At 38.8% G+C, this 21,541-nt stretch overlaps 1 protein-coding gene across 9 annotated transcripts in view; it reads left to right on the top strand.

The window, feature by feature from the left end:
* Nucleotides 1–21,541, top strand: part of INPP4B (inositol polyphosphate-4-phosphatase type II B) — a 745,855-nt gene that overhangs the window by 631,085 nt on the left and 93,229 nt on the right. For all 9 annotated transcript variants that reach the window (XM_036853321.1, XM_036853318.1, XM_036853314.1 and 6 more), the window contains one exon: nt 5,851–6,010. In XM_036853321.1, coding sequence (XP_036709216.1) covers nt 5,851–6,010 — 160 coding nt within the window. The remainder of the gene's footprint in view (nt 1–5,850; nt 6,011–21,541) is intronic.

Raw genomic sequence — 21,541 nt, 5'->3', positions numbered from 1 at the left:
GCCAAACGTGTGCCAATTTGTACCATAAAGTATTTTATGTACAACTCCTTTCACCTAAAAGTCTGGGTAAGGTTAGGATTCAGAGAGCAGAGCTATCAAGCTATGGAAAGAGCAAAGGATTGCAGTGTGGAGGAACTAGGCCAGTATAGTGCAGACTGCTCTCAATCAACTCAAAGATAGACTGAAGCTTCTTTTTAAAGATGAGATTGGCCTTGTTAAGTTACTAACTGGTTCTAATCAAAGTGTTCAGAAATTGCTAATGACAAGTGACAAATTATGCATGGAGATTAAGATACAACAGGGCCCCCATATCAGCTCTGGTTTAGCCTTTACATTCTTGCTGATCAAAAGTTGTCCCTAGAAAAGTTGATCAGCTAAGCATTGCTGAACTTTTTTTTTTTTTTTTTAAGTTAACAGCTGATCCAAAGCAGTCAGGATGTCTCTTGATGCCACCAAGCTCATAAATGTGTGACATGCTGAATAAGCACCATATTCCCTGCCCTCATGGCTCACTCTGCCAGGTGTAATGGCCCCCTGGCTACTCCTGGCTACATCCATCAGATGTGTGCATCTACTGCCACTGGGTTTGACCTGCATGTTAGCTTAGGTCCTAACCCAGAAATAAATAAGAACCAAGATCAGCTACCGGACTCAGAATGGAATAAATATTGCTGCTCATTCCCCACTGACTTTTGCCCTCATTGCTGAGCAAAAGTTGATAGCCACTTCACCTTCATGAAGTTGGGTTGTATTAAGGTCAAGGACAACATTAAGCTCCATTTAATAAAGGTTAGACTTTAACCCACCAATTTTCCATTACTTCCTTCAATAGCAGGTTAATGACTGCTATTTGGGGGGAGGGGAGCAGGGGGACGGCCCAGCAATCTTCTTTTCTGATAGGTTGTTGTTGGGTTGTTCTATTTGGTTGTTGTTTTGTTTTTGTTTCTAAACCTTTCATGTGGCTGAGGGGCTAAACAGAATCTGGAGACTGATCATTCTTCCCTGGCCTGAAAAGGGGAGGGGTTGGATGATTTTAGTAGGGAAGAAAGTTGAGTAGGTCCCAGCCATACCAGCAATCTAAACAAAAAGAATCTCCTAAATGCACTGACCTCATGAATAAAAAATTATCAGAATGAGAATGGAGTTTTGCTGGTTATTTTCCTCTGTGCATATGTTTTCACAGAGATACTATGGAAAGTGGCTTGTTTAGGATAGAAATCAGATATTCGAGGTACATCTTCAAGAATCTTTGCCTACCCATTTTTAGCATCCGAACTCCAAAATAATTATCTTGCTTTGGATTAATAATAATTCATAATTATCTCCTACAAAGTGAATTATCACCATTCCTCCCTGTAATGCACTCCCTGTTTTATATCCCAGGCTGATGAATGGATCTGGGGCCTTGATGCTAACACTGTCCTCTATTAATACTGGCCACTTATGTCCTTTGACCCAAGCTGATTGATCCGTTAGCCAAGTGATTGCTCCATCCGTGATTACATGATACTGTTGTTTTCAGACTTAAGGGTACATGGGACCAGCCTGTCCTTTTTCTAGAGTCATCTCTTAGTTCAGAATTTGCCATTGGGCTCGTTTTCAAATCTCAGATAACCAAAACCTAATCTTAACTCCTGTGAGGTGACACACACCTATACCTGGCCCTTCCTGGGCTCCCTCTCCCCAACCTTCCTCTGTCTGGCTTGTCCCCAGAGTTCTAGTAATTTCATGAAGAGCAATTCCTACTGGGTACCAGAATGCTGTGGGAAACTATAGGGGAAGAATCAAGTCTTTGGAATCAAAATGGAATTTCTAGTCTACCATTTTAATATTGAATGTTATTCAACATCTCTTACCTGAAGTTTCCTCATCTCTAAAAACTAAGTCAATAATATTGACCTTATGTGATGGTTTTTGAGAAGTAAGTTAGCTAATGTTCATATACCAGTTGAATATAAATAGCAACCCTCAATCTGCCTTTGGGTTGAAGTCCTCTCCTCCTCCATCCTTTGGTCCCTCTCTATCTCTCTCTCTGCCTTTCTTCCAGGCCTTCTTCAGTGTAGTGAGGACACAGCTCTCAAATAAGTTGTAGTCTAATGTGAGAGACAGAAAAGTAAATCAGTGACTTTACTTTGTTGATGCCATGAAAGAGAAGGAAGCAGTGTCTGGCAAAGCTCAGTGTTCTCTCACCACTAGCTCGGCAGGATCTGATCTCCAAAAGATCAAGAACAGAATGAGTCTGCTTGGGGTCAGCTGCTGAGGGTGCCTCCAATAGAGTATTTGATTATGCATGAATCATGTGTTAGTGTTGCATGAGAAACTGCTCTATTTCTCACCCCCAACAAACATACTCCCAGCTCATGTGTCCTCCAAGCGTTTTCATGACTTAAATGTTTTGCTACGATTTACCACATAACCCTTTACTATATGATTGTTGGTTTTGGTCAGTGAACATGCTTGGCTTTGCTCCTCATGCCAATAAAGATCTGTCTACTGACTGCAAAGGTTAGTTTTTCTCCCAGTGGAATCCTGTAACCCGAGGTATCTATGAAGGAAGAAGAACAATGTATAGGAGTAGAATGTAAAATCATCCTCTTATATACCCTTATGTTCACACTCTTCAAAGATGTGATTAAGAGCAGTTGATCCAACCCTTATATGCCTTTACACAAGAAAGACATCATGCAATACTACTCGTCTTTGATCAAAATAAGTTCCTTTCAACGTGGGCAACAGGAAGAGAGTTGAAAACCTATCTCCTATACAAAGCTAATCTGGAAAATTAAGAGAAAACTTCTCCTCTTTTTCCCCTCAGTAGTAGAGTTTATTCCCAGTATTAGCTGGAGAGTTGCTTCATTTTTCAATTTAGGAGCCTGAAAGATGCAGGTGATGGTGGTGATTAAGGCATATTCAGAATGGGAGCCAGTTAGTTTGGTTATATGATCTGGAATATAAGCTCCTCACCAAATTCCAATGAGTGACGTCACGTCCTCAGCTTGCTTGCCATTCTCCAGCATTTCCTCCTGGAAGTAATGAGCTTTTTAGGTGTCAGAGGTTTCTACCTCATTTTCTCAGACAATAGGCAGAGAATGATGTAATTTATGGATATGATTGCTTTAACTAATAGCAGAGGAAAAGTGCTTTTAATTCTTTGGCAGAAAGGAGATCTTCGTTTAGGGGAAAACTGTTATGATTACTTGTGATAAACAGCATACTTTATACTCAAGATTACAGGGTTATAAAAAGCAAGCTTGATTCATTTAGGAAAGCCAGCAAGGATAGGACGTGATTTTGCCAAATTGCAATAATTTTACCAAGCACTTTCATAGATACCATGTCATTTGTCTCTCACTGCAGCATGGTGAGGTAAGCAAGGCAAGAATCATCATTCTAAACTGTAGATGAACCAACTGTAGGTCCCCAGAAATGAGGTGGTTTTCCCAAGGTATCATAGGTAGCATGTCACATAGGCGGACCTCAAACTTACCTTTTCTAACTTTGAATGTGCTGTTTTTCTACTAAACCCTCTTTCCCCCTCAGCTTTAGTATGCATATCTGTACACTCCCATATTTGGTTTAATGTGGTTGAATTATTCAACTTAACTCAGTCTTTACAAGACAACCATCAAATAATCTAAATTCAAATGTAGTTCTTTCTTCCTAGATTACTCCTACCCAAAAGTAGTTTATATGTTTATAAACTAACAAAATTAATTTAGCTAAAATAATACATTTCAGTAAAAAAAATATAAACCTCTAAGAAAGTAGTATAATTGCATATTATCTTTCCACTAAGCGCAATTCTAAATGCCTGAAATAACTCTGTTACAGAGAAAACACCTACTGAAAGATTCCTTTATGGCAAGATACAGGAAAAGCACTAAGACTCCATTTGGTTCATATGCAGTGATGTATTAGAGAGGGTTCTCCAGAAAAACAGAACCAATAGGAAATTATTTATATATATGTGCATAAGTATATATATATATATATATACATATATATAAAGAGTTTTATTAAGATTTATTATAAGGAATTAACTCACACAATTTTGGAGACTGAGAAGTCCCACAATCTGCCATCTGCAAGCTGGAGACCCAGGAAAGCTGAAGGTGTAGTTCAGTCTTAATCTGAGGTCCTGAGAACCAGGGGAGCCAATGGTGTAGATTCCAGTCCGGGCTTAAAAGCCTGAGAATCAAGAGCACCGAGGGCAGAAGATTGATGTCCCAGATCAAACAATTAAGCAGAAAGGGTCAAATTTCTCTTTCCTCTACCTTTTTGTTCTATTCTGGCTGTCAGTGGATTAGATGATGCCCACCCTCATTTGGGGGAAGGGGGCAAAACGCTTTATTGAGTCCACCAATTCAAATGCTAATTTTATCTGGAAATGCTCGCACAGACACACCCATAATATAAGTAAATAACGTTTGGCCAAAGATCTGGGTATCCTGTGACCCAGTCAAGTGGATTCATAAAATTAACATCACAGGTAGGGAGTCAGTGCCTCCATCTGAATGATGTGGAAAGAGAAGCAAGAAGGGAAGCCAGGAATGATTGGCTACCACGACGATAACTATATTAAAATTTTTATTTTTAAAAATAGAAATGTTTATGACTCAAAAAATTCAGTGTTATGTGTTGCCCTTGACAGAAATGGTTGCTAATCAGAATAAGGAAGATTAGTGACCAATGACCGAGAGGCTCCCTAGTGATAGGGGCTGCTTCTTAGGCTTAAATCAGCCAAAGTGACTTATTATGTAGACAAAGCACATAATGTTGAGTAGAAATTCTCATACTTAATGTGGTCAGAAGCACCTGAAGAGCTTCTCGAAATTTCAATTTTGAGTTCCCAATGGTTCTTTTTTTTAATTTAATTTTTATTTTATATTGGACTATAGTTGATTTACAATGTTGTGTTAGTTTCAGGTGTACAGCAGAGTGGTTCAGTTATACATATACATATATCTGTTCTTTTTCAGATTCTTTTCCCATATAGGTTATTAGAGAATACTGACTAAAGTTCCCTGTGCTATACAGTATGTCCTTGTTGATTATCTGTTTTATATATAGTAGTGTGTATATGTTAATCCCAAACTGTTCTGATTGACTTGTGACACCCAGGGATCTGCATTTTAATTCTCTAGGTCATTCTGTTAGAAGTGATCTGAAGATCACAGTTTAAGAACTTCTAATACCTAGAACAGTCAAATCCTTAGAGACAGAAAGTAGAATGGTGGTTGCCAGGGACGGGGAGAAGGAAGAATGGGAAGTTCATGTTTACACGGTACAAAATTTCAGTTTGGGAAGATGAAAAATTCCTGGAGATGGATGGTGGTGATGGCTGCACAACAATGTGAATGTACTTAATGCCACTGAACTGTACCCTTAAAAATGGTTAAAATGGTCAACTTTACCATTATGGATATATTATCACAATAAAAAGAAAAACAAGAAGTTTGAATGCAAGTGGCGGTCATTCTTTAAAAATATTGGTGTATCTCTGCTTTCTTACTAAGTATTGATAAAGAAAATCGATATCTCCAGTGTAAAATGTCATAATTGGTGCTCAATTATGAATTCATGCCGTACGGTAGTTCATCATTGCTTTATGACAGAGGAAAAATAATGGACTAAATAAAAAGATTCACAACACTTAAATAATTCTTTATGAGGAGAAAGGAGATTTCTTGTCTATCCATAATTTGGCCAAATTAATGGAAGTATTAGAGCTGCTCAATCTGCATCCTTCTGATTTGTTCCTCTACCTGATGCTCTCAGATGGATTCATCTGATTTTGCCTGATCTCGGTTTTGCAATAAAAATGTGTAGTGATACTCATACTCTTTTCAGGATAGGGTGTGGGCCCACGTGGGCAAGAGCCTGAACTGCATTATTGCTATGGTGGATAAACTGATTGAAAGAGACGGCAGCGGTGAAGGAGACGATGGCAGCGGCAAAGATGGAGAAAAGGGCCATTCTCTAGGGGACTCCATCATAACTCATCCACAGGGTAAGGAATCGTTTTTTTCCCAGTCATTGACGAGTAACCAAAATGAGGAAGCCAAGATACAATGAGATCGAAAAAGAGGAGTCAACAGTGCCTTAGATGAAAGTGCTGATAGTGTGCTTTTCCACTGCTCTGGCTGGGGTGATGGAAAGCTGTTTATCAAATTGCATCTCAGTTGTGTTTTCGGAACTGCTTGCAATGCTCGTTTTTGTTTTGTTTTTGCTACATAAAAGCCCTCTTGAAAGGAGAACAGTGTGTTCTTTTAAAGAGTCTGACATAGTTTAATCTACTTTTACACATTCCTCCAAAATTGTATTAGGAAGAAAAACAAGCATCTGAAAACGCTTAGAAACTTTGAAGAATCTCAGGACACAGTATCTCAAAATGGTTCCTGAAAAGAAGTCAGTATGATAAAAATGTTCCTTGCCTTATTCTGAGGAGTGATTTTGTGAATTATTTCAAAAACATATAAGAAGTTTTAATTCTGTATAAGAAGAATGTATTTGTGTGTTATTCCAAAGACATATTTTCACAGGGTCTAGACTTTCATGGATATATGTATATGTACACACACACACAGATGCACACCTATGCATACACGTGTGGGTGTCTATGTCTCTGTAGATAGACACACACACACACACACACACACACACATAGAGAGGGATACTTTCAAATGTATGGCTTATTTTTTTTTAATTAATTAATTAATTAGTTAATTAATTTATGGCTGTGTTGGGTCTTTGTTTCTGTGCGAGGGCTTTCTCTAGTTGCGGCGAGTGGGGGCCACTCTTCATCGCGGTGCGCGGGCCTCTCACTATCGCGGCCTCTCTTGTTGCGGGGCACAGGCTCCAGACGCGCAGGCTCAGTAATTGTGCCTCACGGGCCTAGTTGCTCCGCGGCATGTGGGATCCTCCCAGACCAGGGCTCGAACCCGTGTCCCCTGCATTGGCAGGCAGATTCTCAACCACTGCGCCACCAGGGAAGCCCTGTATGGCTTATTGATTAGCAAACACGATAATTAAAATTTTCACTACAGTTGCATCCCTATAAATGGCTTCTTTTGTGAAAATTTTTCGTTAATTTAATGAATTTTGACAACAAAAACTAAGACAGATACCTGCGTTTCTCTGTGATAGTAAGAACTGCTCTTAGAGTGGTCCCAGCTAGATGCTTAAGTGTTCGGAAAGAAAAAAGTGTTGCCCTACCCTCTTCTTCCAAAATCTGCTTTTCCTTTTCCTTAAGGAAAATGAGTCATAATAAAATATGGATGCTTATCAAATTAAATTTGTTTTCTCAATTTGTTTTCCTGCTTTTTCATTACTCACATTTCATCAGGAGTTTAATTACGGGAAACATCAATCTTTCGTCACCTGATTAACAGTAGAACCATTTCCAAATCACTTTTGTAAACAATGGCTTTCTAAAGTTCGCTTACTGTAGATGGTCCTAATCCTCTAGAGTACGTTTACATAGGTGGAAAGTTTACACTGGTGTTCTTTATGTTCTACTTGATCTAACTGTATATGGAGATTTTTAAAAAATAATATCAGGGTTTTTTTCTGATTTTCTATAATGTTTTAAAAATAATATCAGTTTTATTAATGAAACTAGTCCAGGTCCATAACTTTACATGAATCAAAATGAAAGCCTGTCATAACTTATGTCAAAAGGAACTAGTATACTTCAATTTTCTTTAATTGAATATTTATTGACCATCAGTGATGAGCCAGACACTGTGCTTTGCTCTGGAAAATGAGGTAAAGAAGCAGAATCCATATTAGTGACTTGTTTTGTCCATTGATGGGTGTTCAAGGCATAATAATTTTTAGCGAGTAAGATTAAGAGATTAAAGGATACTGAATTTTGCCACATCTTTTTGTTTTCATGTTCCCCAAAACTTCTCATTGATGAGAATGGAGTTCCAAAGTATTTGAAATTATGCATTTATTCATATCTTATATTTTATCAGAAGATTGTATCTGTGCAATCAAAGTTTCCAGTTAAAAAGTAAAAATATTTGATAGATATATCATCTGTAAAATTAGATGAATCACCTTCATTTGAATGTAAAGCACTGTTTGGATATAGTCTAAAACCAGGTGGAATTTGCTCCCAAAGTAGAATTCACAACTTGATCAGCTTTGTAGATGGTTAGAGTCATATTACAACACAGTGCCCTGTAACTGATTTTATTATTTCTATTTTATTATCCATGTTTATTTCATCCATTCTTTTTTGTGTTAGAAACATTTTTAGGACACAAGACACTATTTAAATGTGCAAAATGAAATCTATACTTTGGTCTGAAAATTATTCAATATAGTATTATCAAATAGTTCTAAGTTAAATCTTTTGTTAACATTTTATGTGTTAGACGATTGTGTGTAATACGCATGTTTTGGCAAGGATAGTGGTACATAAAAGAGGATGCTTAACAAAGATAAATAGACGTCTTACAAATGAGTGTGTGCTCAAGTATACTTAAAATATATTATGGATGTTACTGCATATTTGGAGTGGGATTGATTAGCTCAGTCAGTTATTTAATAAAATCTTTTTATTAAATAATAAAAATAATAATGCTTATTATTCTTATTTTAATCTTCCTCTTAAGTTAGGGAAAAATCACTTTCAGTTTCTACCCATAAAACAATGCAGTAAAGAAATTAATACATAGTGGCTTTCTGAACTAATATAAAGCAAACAACCTAAAGTCACGTATTTACCTATACTACTCCCCCCAAACTATTGCAGACAAAGATATTTGAGATATACATTCACTAATGATATGTGCCTCAATTTACCTGTATTTTAAAATTTTATTGGAAATATTAATTTTTAAAATTTGAGAAGGAAAACATAGAATTGCATACGATTTTTATTTTATTTCCATCAGACATTTGAACATATCTTGTGTTTACACACACACACACACACACACACACACACACAGAGTAACCAAACTGGAGTGCACAATATAAATACAGATGTACTTCTTGATATCCTGCATGTCATTATATTATGAGTATTTCCTGATAAATATTCTCTGGAAATAATGAGATTATAATGACTATAAACTAATTCATCAGAAGAGAAACCATTATTTTAGATATTTAATTATTATAATAATGCTGCAATTAACATGTAAGCATCTTTGAATATGTAAATCTTTAACTACATCTCAGAAATTGTCCCCTAAGTTAGATTGCTACAAGTGGAATTATCTTGTAAGGAAGAGTTACCCCTTCTCTCCAACGTAGTTATTTATACAATTACTTGTTTATATCAGTGTGGACTTGTGAATAATTTTATTCTTTGGTTTATAAACCAATAGTGTTATTATTTATTTTGGGCTCCAGTTGTTCTAGAGTTCGCTCTTGGGAGCTCTCAGTGGCCTTTTGACAGCTTCTCCTGCTACAGGCTACATACTTTCTTACTTACTTTCTTACTTTTTTATTCACTCCCTTATTCTCTAGTATCATGAGGGACTTAACTCTAGTCTGATCTGTATTTGCCCCAACTCTAGGTTCAGCTATTTTCCAGGGAACCCTGGTTTCTTTTATTGGAGAATAGCGTTTAGAAACCAACATTTGGGTGGGTAGGGACATTTTGATGGTTCTTTGTAACAATAGGTACTCTTACCAGCAGTACCTGTAAACACTCTTTTAACTTCCCAGCCTTAAATATTTTCACTGATTTCATGCCATTTGGGGTGAAAAAATCATATTGTAATTTCTGATTATTTGTGACTTGACATTATATAACTTAATACTATATTTCAAAAAATTATTTTGGTAATTAAATCCATTTCTTCAATAGCACCAAATTTATCCCCAGCCCATAGCTGGGGTGGAAAATCATTACATTCTTTTCCTTTTATAGTTAATTAATAAATTGACTCTGTGAGTGATTTGAGTCATCTAGAGTTCATTGTTCTATATAAGGTGCTAAATACTGATAGAGATTTGTTGTCACATCATTTATTAGTGATTATTTTCCTCACATTTGATTAGTTTTTCCTTATAATTAAGTTCTGCAGATATTTTTAATCAATTTTAGTCAATACACTAACTTTGATCAATTTCTGATCAAATAATCAGTGGATTTGGTCAAATTTTGTTCACGTGCTTTTAACTATTGTGTTTTATATTGGGATACTTTTTTTTTTTTTTAAATTTATTTTTTGCTGCATTGGGTCTCTTCTGCTGCGCGCGGGCTTTCTCTAGTTGCGGCGAGCGGGGGCTATTCTTCGTTGTGGTGTGCGGGCTTCTCATTGTAGTGGCTTCTCTTGTTGTGGGGCATGGGCTCTAGGCTTGTGGGCTTCAGTAGTTGCTGCACACAGGCTCAGTAGTTGTGGCTCGCAGGCTCTAGAGCGCAGGCTTAGTAACTGTGGTGCATGGGCTTAGTTGCTCCACGGCATGTGGGATCTTCCCAGATCAGGGCTAGAACCCGTGTCCCCTGCATTGGCAGTGGATTCTCAACCACTGCGTCACCAGGGAAGCCCTGGTATACATTTTGAAATCTCATAATTAACCTTTAGACAGTCAGTTTTTCTTTCTTTACCATCATTTTATTTTTACATTATAACCATAATTGGTGTTTCTTTGTTGGTTAAACAGATGGTCTTCTGAATTGTTGCTACATTTATTCACTTTTTTATGTTCCTCTATAACCTGCAGGTATTTCTCTTTTCAAGTTGCAGATTTTTCTTTTTACACTGTATCAGTTTAATAATGTTTTAAACCTGTAGTTTTGAAGGGTTTTTTTGTTTGTTTTAGATCTAGGATTTGGCAGTATATCTTACTTCATAAATTTCGGACTTACTACAATAGTGCTGAGAGAAATAAAACTTTCTCTACTGTTCTGAGCACAAATAATAGATTAACTGTTCCAAACTGTTCCAAACTCCCATGGCTTATATATATTCATATATTTTCTTAATAAAAAGATTGTCCTTTTATTTTTTTGTACACTTAATCATACTTATAAGCATCTTCTGTATGTGTAGTACCACATGCTTTCAATTGCATAATAAATTGAGGACTCAACGATAAAACCAGTGAATTTAGAATCTTAGATTTTGATGTGCCCTTAAGGATTATGTAATTAAACCTCCTAAATTATGTTAAGACGCTTATCTGTAGTATCTGCCAATTTTCCCCTAGCCTGTGATACACATCTCCACTGATAGAAAACCTTTTTTTATGTCCTAAAATGGCATACTCCAGATGTTGATCTAAATATGTTTTCTTTAATTTTACCCGCTAGCCCAGATCTAATCATTTGCAACAAACGGAACAAATTTACTTTCCTTTTTGCACATTATAGCCTAACATATCTGAAAGCAACCATCATGTTATTTTTTGAATTGCCACTGTTTTGGTCATTTTTCAAAGGTTTAGCATCAAGTGCAGAGTAACACAGGAGGACCACTTGTCTACTTTTAGATACTATTCTCTTATTGATATCTAAGTTTACATTTGCTATTTTGACAGTCGTATCTTACTATTAACTTCATTGAAATCCATAAACAGTGCTAAACTGGACCTATCCTTCAGGCTTCTCAAAATTCAAGTAATATTTAAGCACCACTCTGTGCTAGACATTGTGAAATATTAGGAGCACAAGGAGATTAAGACACAGTCTATCTCAATTCTCCTGAAGAGATTGATGTCTAAACCCACAACAGTAATATAGTACACTTTTGAGTACATGCTAATAAATACCTGTTTCTTTCATCCATCATATCTACTGCCTTACTCAGGTGTATTTTATTCACATCTTGGAAACATTTCCTGTCCATTCGCAGAAGTAATAGATAAAAATGATGGGAAAACAGAGATAAATATATATCCTTGAGGCATATTACTAAAAAGAATTGTATGCATTGGAATACGCTTGTTAATCACTACTCTTTGGGGATGAGTGTTGATTCGGCTGTGTATTGACCCATTTGTGTTATTGCATGGCCTGTACTTCTCTGTCTTTCACACAAGTGTCATGAAGTGCCCTGTGAAAGGCCAAATACCCTACGTCATTGAATACGTTTTTCTAATCTACCCAGCTGTAAGCCCTATCAAAAATGAGATGAAGTTCCTGTGCCATAATTTTCCCAAATGAGCCCATGCTGGCTTCAAGTCATCACTGCTTCCTCATACAAAGGAGATAAACATCCCTGGAGATCACAGAATTAGTTCACATACCACTGGTTAGTTTCATGTTCCTTGATTCTCACGTTCTTCCCCAATTCATAATTTTCTTCTAACTTGAAGGCACATGCCTTGGGATCTGAGAATTTATTTTTCCCCCACATCTTTTACTTTATCGCTGCCTGCCTCTAGTTAACACAATTGTCTGGTAACTACCAAGAATTTGTCACCAATTATCCATGACTAGCAAATGCCAAAGATCAGTCGTCTGAAAAATTCCCCCCCATACTCCAAATAGGGACAAATCCAAGGTTTTAGCAAATCATATTTTTTAGCAAATCTTTTTTCCTATCTTTATCTTTGGTTGGCCAGAGTATCTATCTTCCTAATACACCTGAAATAATTAATGAATAGAACAATCAGTTGACACAATTATATCTAAATATATCTAAAACAGTTCATGGCATTAAGCCTTATGGAAGAGACATACCAAATACATGTTAGTTGGAAGACAAAGAGGAAGATCCTTTCATTCAATTGATAGATATTATTTGAGCATCTATTCTATGCCAGGCACTGTATCTAGAAACACATTCAGTCATTGTCGTATTCTTGCAGTCTGGTGGGTGAGCAACTTGTATTTGAAAGGAGATACACAGAGATTTTTCCAAAGACAGCATCTACAAGATAAAGAAAGTGGAAGAGGAAGTATCCATTTGGGAGTCTTCAGCAGATAGATAGATGAAACTGGATAAATGAAAAGAGAAAGAAGAGGAAAAAATGAGCACAATCCCTACTACAGAGCCTTGGGGTGTGGAGATTGCCCTCAGCTGAGGAGTAGGAAGCACCAGGGATGAAAATCAAATGCAACTTGGAGACCAAATGAGGGAAAAGAGAGGAAATAGTCACCTTAATAGTTAAAACTGACTGCACTCGCATTTCTGTGACATGCACTTTGCTAAGCTTTCCATCCCTGCCTCCCTTCCTTCTCATAACAAGCCTATAGGGGAGGTTCTGTTTTTATCCCCATTTTATGGACGAGGAAGTTAAGCAGTGCTTCTAAGGTCGCAGAGCTGGTAGGCGTCTGAGCGAGGATTCACATCCCGGCAGAGTGATCCCTGATTGAATTTGTCAAAAAGAACTGGGTCTGCAGAATAACTGTTGGACAAGGAATGCTTAAATTTTAAGAGCAGTTTTGCATGTGTGTTTACTTGCCTTTATGTTTGCTCTTTATATCTTGATGAATGATTTCCCAGGTAGTCATAGCTAATGCTTCACTTGTTGGTTACGTTTTCTCCTTATCTTACAAGGCCCTAAATTCCCAGACTCCCACTTGCCTCTTCAAGTGCTTTGCCATCTTCTTCATGTCACCCTACCTCATCCTTCCTGATCCAGCCACACTGGACTCTTTGGAGAGCTCACCTTGTGCTTTTCAATGCTAGGCTTTCAAAGGTTTGCCCATCTCTACTGTCCACAGGCTCAGTCTTCACATCTTCTGGGGCACCTTTTCTGATCTTTCAGACCAGAGTTGGCATGACAAGCGGGGGACCACTTGCAAGTGCACAGAATTCCTCAGTCAGCAGGATGCTTTGCTCTGGGTTTAATGCTCTATGGTCACCATCTTGCCTTTTTTTAATAGTGTTAGCTTTGTGTTGTAAATAAATAATGGGCAAAGAAGGCTATGCCTGGGACTTGGAGACTTGATTCATCTCCAGTTCTGTCTCCCTGGTTCTCCAGTGCCTGCCTAGCTTCCCCATCCTTGTCCAGTCCAGTGACCATCTCCCATTCCCACCCTCACCTGCTAAGGGACCTGGGCGTGAGTGCTGGAGAGTCAGGGTCAGTCTGGGTGCCTTTGAAGCTCTGCACACAAGCATCTCCATGCCCAAAGGACTATGACATGAAAGAGTAAATAGAAATCACCATGACAGGACTTCCCTGGTGGCGCAGTGGTTGAGAGTCTGCCTGCCAATGCAGGGGACACGGGTTCGAGCCCTGGTCTGGGAAGATCCCACATGCCGCGGAGCAACTGGGCCCGTGAGCCACGACTACTGAGCCTGCGCGTCTGGAGCCTGTGCTCCGCAACAAGAGAGCCCGCGATAGTGAGAGGTCCGCACACCGCGATGAAGAGTGGCCCCCGCTCGCTGCAACTGGAGAAAGCCCTCGCACAGAAACGAAGACCCAACACGGCCAAAAATAAATAAATAAATAAATAAATAAATAAAAAAGAAATCACCATGACAGGCCGAGAGAGATACCACTGAGGAAGAAAGAAAAAAAGCTTGTTTACTGCTTTTTGAACAAAAGTCTCACAATTTTATTTTTCACTGGATTCTGCACATGATGGAATCATGCTTTCTACAAGGGGTGTAAGTACAAAGGCCCACAGTCATCATGCAAGGTAACATGAATGAGTCAAGTGAAATTGATGGACACTGGAGCAAACTAGGAAGTAAATGTCCCTACAAAGAGGGCCACCACTACAGCTCTAGCCAATCATTCCCATGGGGGAATCTGGACCTAAAGTTACCATATCTTCTGATTTTTCAAGTGACGCTGAATTTTTATATAAAATATCCCAATTTTTAAAAGGTTGATAATAGATTTTTAAAAATTATTACAATGTGAGGAAGGCCAAATAAAATACATTTGAGGGCCAAATGAAGCTGTTCATAGGCCACTAGTTTGCAGCCTCTGTATCTCTGATTTATTGGTTATGCTGTTTTAAATGTTATTTCCCCTACTAGTCTTGGCTCTGTGAGAAAATATGCCAAGTATTTGTGATTTGCTCTTGAATCAGCAGAGCCTAACATGATTCTTGGCAAGTAGAGTCCAACACGTAGTCACCTTGATCTATAACTGCTACCAGACAAGAAATGCTTAGGTTTTCTTGGTATTATTGACTGTCTTCAATGTACGTGCATATTTATGCGTACATGCTTCAAAATCATTATATCCTCGGAACTTGCACTTAACATTCCTTAATATTCCTGGAGTCCATGAATTTCTACACATGAATGTTTAGAATTCCATTGGGAAAGAAACATCAATGAATAAGGCTTTTTTAAACTCATAGGTCAGCAGGTGAGACAACTTTTAAAATACACTTACAAGTTAAAATTAAAACTTGGTAAAAAATAAAAGATGACACAGAGATTTTTATTATAAACTTAGAATTCCAATAATAATTGTACCCTATGACACTGTTGAACATTTAGTCTTATCAGAAAATTAATGTTGTTTCCCTTAAAAATTGTGCCGTGAATTATGATGTAACAAAACAACACTTGACCCAGAGCCAAGATACTTGGCAAGTCCACAGCTTACTAATTTGGCTGCATGACCTTTGGCACATTGATTAAATTCTCTGGACCTCACTTTCTTTGTTGGTAAAATACAGATCATCTGCAAATATTTAAGGTCTCTTCCAGTTCTGAAGTTTTACGATAATAAAGATGTCACATTATTTTTAAAGTGATTTTTTTTCTTTCCTTTCAGTCATTCAACATATTTTAGTTGAACATCTACTATACAGGCACTACTGTAGACACTGGGATACAATAATGAACAAAACATACAAAACACCTGACATCCTGAAGTTTGTATTCTTTTTACGTCTCTTGACATAAAAAAATAACATAAGAAATAAGGGCATTACCTAATACATTAACAGTGGCAAATGCTGTGGAAAAATATAGAGCGAAGTAAAAAGGTTTTGGAATATTGTTGAAGTTTAGTGGTCAGTGCAAGCTTCACTGAGAAGTTGATGTTTGAACAAAGACACAAGGAGGTAAGGAAGTGAGCCATGTGGATACCTGGGGTACGGATATTTGAGGCATTGAAAACAACTAATGCAAAAACCTTGAGGCATAAGTATGCCTTCCATGATCAGGAAACAGCAAGGAAGCTGGTTTGGTTTGAACAGAGAAAGTGAAGAGGAGAGAGTAGAAGATGAATTTAGAGGTAACTTGTTGGGGGAAGGATTATGCAGGGTCTTTGTATTGACTTTGGCTATTACTCTGAGAAAATCGAGAGGTAATTGGAGGGTTTTGAGCAGAGGATTAACCTGATTTGACTTAGATTTTAACATCCAGGCTGTTATGTTGAGATTAGACTGTAGATGGAAAGAGTAGAACCAGGTATAGACCAGTTAGAATCCAATAGTTAGACTCCAATAGAATCCAATCCTAGAGCATAATTCTTTAGGTGAGACATGATGGTGGCCTGGACTAATAAGAAAGCACAGTGGAGATGATGAAAGGTATCTGGGCTCTGTACTTACTTTGAAGGTGATGCCAACAGAGTTTTCTGATGGTTTGGGTGGGAGATTGAGAAAAAAGGGAGGAGTCAAGAATCATTGGACAATTTTTAGCCTGTGCAGCTGGAAGGATGGGTGGCCGTGCAGTGGTTGGGGAGGGCTCTGGATAGAACAAGTTTTGAGGTCAGGAACAGAAACATGTTCACTTTGAACATGTTAAGTTTACATGGAAATATCAAGTATGCAGTTAGATATAAAAACCTGAAATTCAGGAGAGAGGTTTAGATAAATGATCTAAATTTGGGAATTGCCACCATATAGATGGTACTTAAAGCCATGAAACTGAATAATGTCAGCAAAGAATTGAGTGTTCAGAGAAGAGGGAAATGACCTACAGATTACAAATGTTAACAAGTGAGGAGCCGGCATCAGAGTTGGATAAGGAGTGGCCACTGGTTTAGGAGTGACCACCAAGCATGATATCCTGAAATCCAGGGTTAGGAAGTGTTCCATGAAGGAGTGATCAACATGCCCGATGCTGCTGGTAGGTCAAGTGAAATGACGACTGAGAAGTGACTGGTTTAGCAGCGTGGAAGCCACTGGTGACATTGATGAGAGTAGCTTTACTAGAACAGATAGGGATTAAAGCTCCAGTGAAGAGGATTCAGAGGGAAAGGAAGAAAAGGAACTGGAGACAGCATGTATGAACAACTCTTTGAGGACTTTCACCGTGAAAGGAAGCAGAAGAAATAGGGTGGAAGCTATAGCGCGAAGTAGGGTCAAGAGAGGGTTATTTTTTAAAGATGGGGAGATAACCGTGTGTGTGCTAATGGGAATGATCCAGTAACAAAGGAAATATTGATGATGTCAGAGGCAGGGGAGAGAATTGCTTGAGTGATACTCCTCAGTAGTGAGAGGGGGTGAGACCTGCTATATGGATAGAGGAGCTGGTCTTAGCTGTAGAACAAATAGTCATCCTCAGAAATAGGAGAGAAGGAAGAGCATAAGAAATAAGTGCTGGTGAGTGGACAGACATTGGATCACATGTCAAAATGACTTTATATTTGTTTCCATTTTTTTAAAGATAGTAGCTAACAATTTGGGGTGGCTTAATATGTGCTAAAACTTGTTTTTAAGATACTGCCTTTATTATTTCACTCTTGCAACACTCATAGGAGTAATTCCACACATTTAATGGATGAAGAAGTAGAGAGTTGAAGTTACCTGTGCACTTTCATGCCAAGTCTAATGGCAGCACCTGGATTCCAGCCCTGGTGGTATGAGTTGAGAGCCTGTCCCCTCAACCACGATGCTGCACTGCTTCTGTTCTTTCCAGGAAAAAGCATCTCTAATCTTAACTCTGTACAGATAATTTTTTGCTGTCACCCTTTGAGCAAAATGTTAAGTTTTATCAGACACAAATTAGCAGTATTATGAGATAACTTCATGAAAATCAATCCCATCGGTATCTCTTAAAAGTTTACTATGGAATTGTACCTTATGCAGAAATTAAGAATTGCCAAGTATTCATAATTACAATTGAAATATTATTTAGCGTTCTCATAAATCCGATGATACTCACTCCCACAGAGAAACTGGGATAGGCAAAGAAAAAAGATTCATATCTCCCATGTGGGAACTGTGGGGCATATAATTATGGAATAGAGTGAGAAATGGTACTGTTTATGTTATGTTTGCATACTTGCCTACTTACTCAGCACTTATAAGTTGAATCTGTTTACATGAGGCTTTGTTGGATTTGTAGAAATAATTTTTCAAAGGGTGCACTGTATTCCACTGGCCTTGAACTTTACTGGCCTTGAACTACTACACTCACCTAGTTCGCTGCAGGGTAGATATGTATCTCCCTTTCCCCTCTGGGTGCCTGTGCTCTAATCAGTCTTTCATCAACTAAATATCCACCACTCCTCTTTTCTCAATCTTAGATACTGGACAAAATTTAAATGACAAGAGCTGTCTGAGGTAGATGTATTGGTGATTTTAGGTTGCTCAATGACCTATGACCTACGCACTTATTCTTAAAAGCTCAGTGTGTTTGTAGGTCAGAGTCCTGAGGTTACGGATTTTTTTAGGCCAAAAGGCAAAATAAGCTCAAGAAATGTGAATATGTGACTCTTCCTGGTCCAACGTAAACTCTGATTCAAAACTTTTGTGCTACAACCAATGCAGAACTTGTTTGATTAATGGATTTAGTTCCTGGAAACTGTCTTAGCAGAATTTACTTAAGGCTTTCAATTTTGTGCTATGAAATGAGAAGTTTAAGCAGGATATCAGGTGATGCATTTCCTTTGCTGTTTTTCTAAGAGCAAGACTGGAAAGTTTTATGACATTGTTCTCAGACTGGCAGGACTTAAACAAATAAGGTTCCCTTGACGTGAGAAGAGTTGCCTTTGTTCTTCTCCTAGCAGTCTGTCGAGTTGAGCGGTCCACTCATTTCTCATACAACTGGAAGGTGCCAAGATCAGTCACTTACCTTGGACCATAGTTCACTGGACCCTACGATGATAACACTTGAAGATACACGTTTGTCCTTTGTGTGAATACCCTTGGAGCCTTTAAGACTGCTCCTACCCGATGCAAAGGAAGGTACCACATTTATATGTGATCTTCCTCCCAGGCTTATCGTTAACCTTGCCCTACCTGATACCCATTATTTCTAGATTTGGCCTTGCTTCTTAGCTTTTGGCTCTCTGCTCACCCATACTCTGCACCTTCCTTGTTCTCTCCCCACCCCTACTTATTCCATTGCCTATGCCTACCATGGTGACTGCCCTGGTTTTCCATTGGTTTTCCATTGGTTTTTCCTATGGCTTCAGGCTCCACACTTACTTCCCCTTTATTCCTGCCTTTTCCAAGTCCTTAAAGTCAGCTCAGTCCCTTCCCCACTCCCCCCAAGTCCCACTTCTGACCTCCTCCAGTTAGTTTATGGGTTCTGTATTTTAAGCTCCTTGATGGTAGGGGCCATGAGTTTCAATATTAGTATCAACCATAGGACCTCACATTGAAGAGGTTCTATTTGTCTAACGAATAAGGATACAGTCGGCCCTCTGTATCTGCAGGTTCCTCATCCACAGTTGGTTGAATCCCCAGATGTGGAACCCGTGGATACGGAGGGATGATGGTACTATGCCATTTTATAGAAGGGACTTGAGCATCCTTGGGTTTTGGTATTCGCAAGAGTTCCTGGAACCAATCCTCCATGGATACTGAAGGACGTATGTATTTCTCATGATGGCAATGAAAAAAGAGGGGAAATTGATATAAGGAAGACAGGTTAGCATTTTTTAAAGAACGATAAATGCAGGGTTTTTTAAAAAATTGATTCCTGAATCAGATTGTAAAGATGGGCAAGGAGTTAGAAAGACTTGGAGGAGGTCATTCTGAGTGGCCAAGGAAGTCATTCTAGGCAGCCCAGCCTCAGCAGGTGCTTTTCTTTCCCTGATTACTCATCTGTTGTCTGGATTAGCCTCATTTCTGTGTCCTCTATCTCAGGGATATGGCTGATATTTGGAGGCCTCTGATGACCGGGAGTCTAGAGTCTATGACCAAAGTTGGCCATGTGTAGTATACAAAGGAGTCCTGCTAGAAGGTATCTGGAGAGGAAGACTTATTATTAGTTGACCCCTCCGAGCGCTGATGTTCACATTGTAAAATTGTACCCAAAAGACAGAGGGGCACATATGTAGCCATCTCTGGGTTGACGGAGGACATAGGCTCTTCAAAACCAACAAGGACTCTATGGGCAGGGATATGATATACCCACTCCCAGCCCCCAACCTTGAACTCACTGCCAGTTCTGTGCTACCTGAGGTTTGGGCATCCTATAAAAACCCTGTCAGCTGTGGGATGGGTCTCTGTTCCTCTCAGAACCTTGGAAATTTTATCACCCTCCTTAAAGGCCATTCTAATTGCTTGGCTCCACGGTTCATCATCTTCTTAACTTAGGCGAATCCTAAGAGCCAGGCTCATTTCTTCTCTTATCTCCTTGCATAAAGTTTAACGGGCATGCAAGCTGTGAGCTTTTCTTCCCCCCACCCCCATGTCTAAAAAGTGGTGATAACAAAAATAACAATGTCTACAAGCTTCCGTGAAGTTCATTATCTTAAAAGAGAGAAGGAGACCAAGCACCTGAGAAGAAAGTGGCTCAGAAATTGGAAAGAAAGCATTATGCTCTGCTGCTGTTGGTTGGTATTTGGCTCTTTTATTTTTCTCCTGAGCAACCTAAGAGCCATTGAGCTCAGAGGACGTGAACACCCTGTACAGGAAATAGATGGTGTGTGGAGGAGGTGAGGGGGGACGCCTGGCAGTCGTTCTTTGAATTCTTCAGTGAATTCACTTGAATACGTTAGAGAAACGAGTAAAGGGCTGGAAGACAGTCTCTGCTTGGATGCCTTCCAACACACTTCACAAAGCTCAGGAAAAGCTCAGCAAAGCCACACGCATTTTATGCTTTCCTGAGGAAAGACTCTGCTTCTTGGTCTCAGGGTTAAGGAGTTTCAGGAAGTTTTTATAGAGACACTAGAACATTCTCTTCATATTTTCCTCTGTCACTAAAAGGAGCCCAGGGGATAGAATCAACGATGTGGGCACTTAAGTGCCTGCTGGGCCAGTTAGATTCTGTGAGAGGTGTAGGTGCGGTGACTACATCGTGGTGAGCCCTTAACTACCCTGTGTCCTTGGGTATATCAGGAGTGTGTGTGTGTGTGTGTGTGTGTGTGTAAAATCTCAGTTGGAACGTGAGGAAACTAAACTCAGAAGAGTGGATGTGTGCATTTCAAGATTTCTTCCTTGGACTAGAAAATACAGAACAAACACCATCTTTATCCCCTCTCGGAAAATGGTTTTCCCATCAGGACAAAATAAACCCCATGTAAATTGTAAGTATGGAGAGACAGGAAGCTGAGAGGGATATGACAGTGGTCTCAGGGCTGTCAGGGGCTACCGTTTTTTTTTGTTGTTCCCAAAAATATTTTTAAAGAGAAAACTGAAGCATTTCTTTTGTCTTTGTGAGAGTGATTTGGAATGCTCATTGGAGCAAAAAGGCTGTTTATGAACTGACTACTTTGGCCTTTCTTTGGCCTGTCACACCCCATTGTGTTTATTTCA

Source organism: Balaenoptera musculus, chromosome 5 (genome assembly GCF_009873245.2).
Source record: "Balaenoptera musculus isolate JJ_BM4_2016_0621 chromosome 5, mBalMus1.pri.v3, whole genome shotgun sequence".
NCBI lineage: Eukaryota > Metazoa > Chordata > Mammalia > Artiodactyla > Balaenopteridae > Balaenoptera > Balaenoptera musculus.
This window is presented reverse-complemented; position numbering and strand designations above follow the sequence as displayed.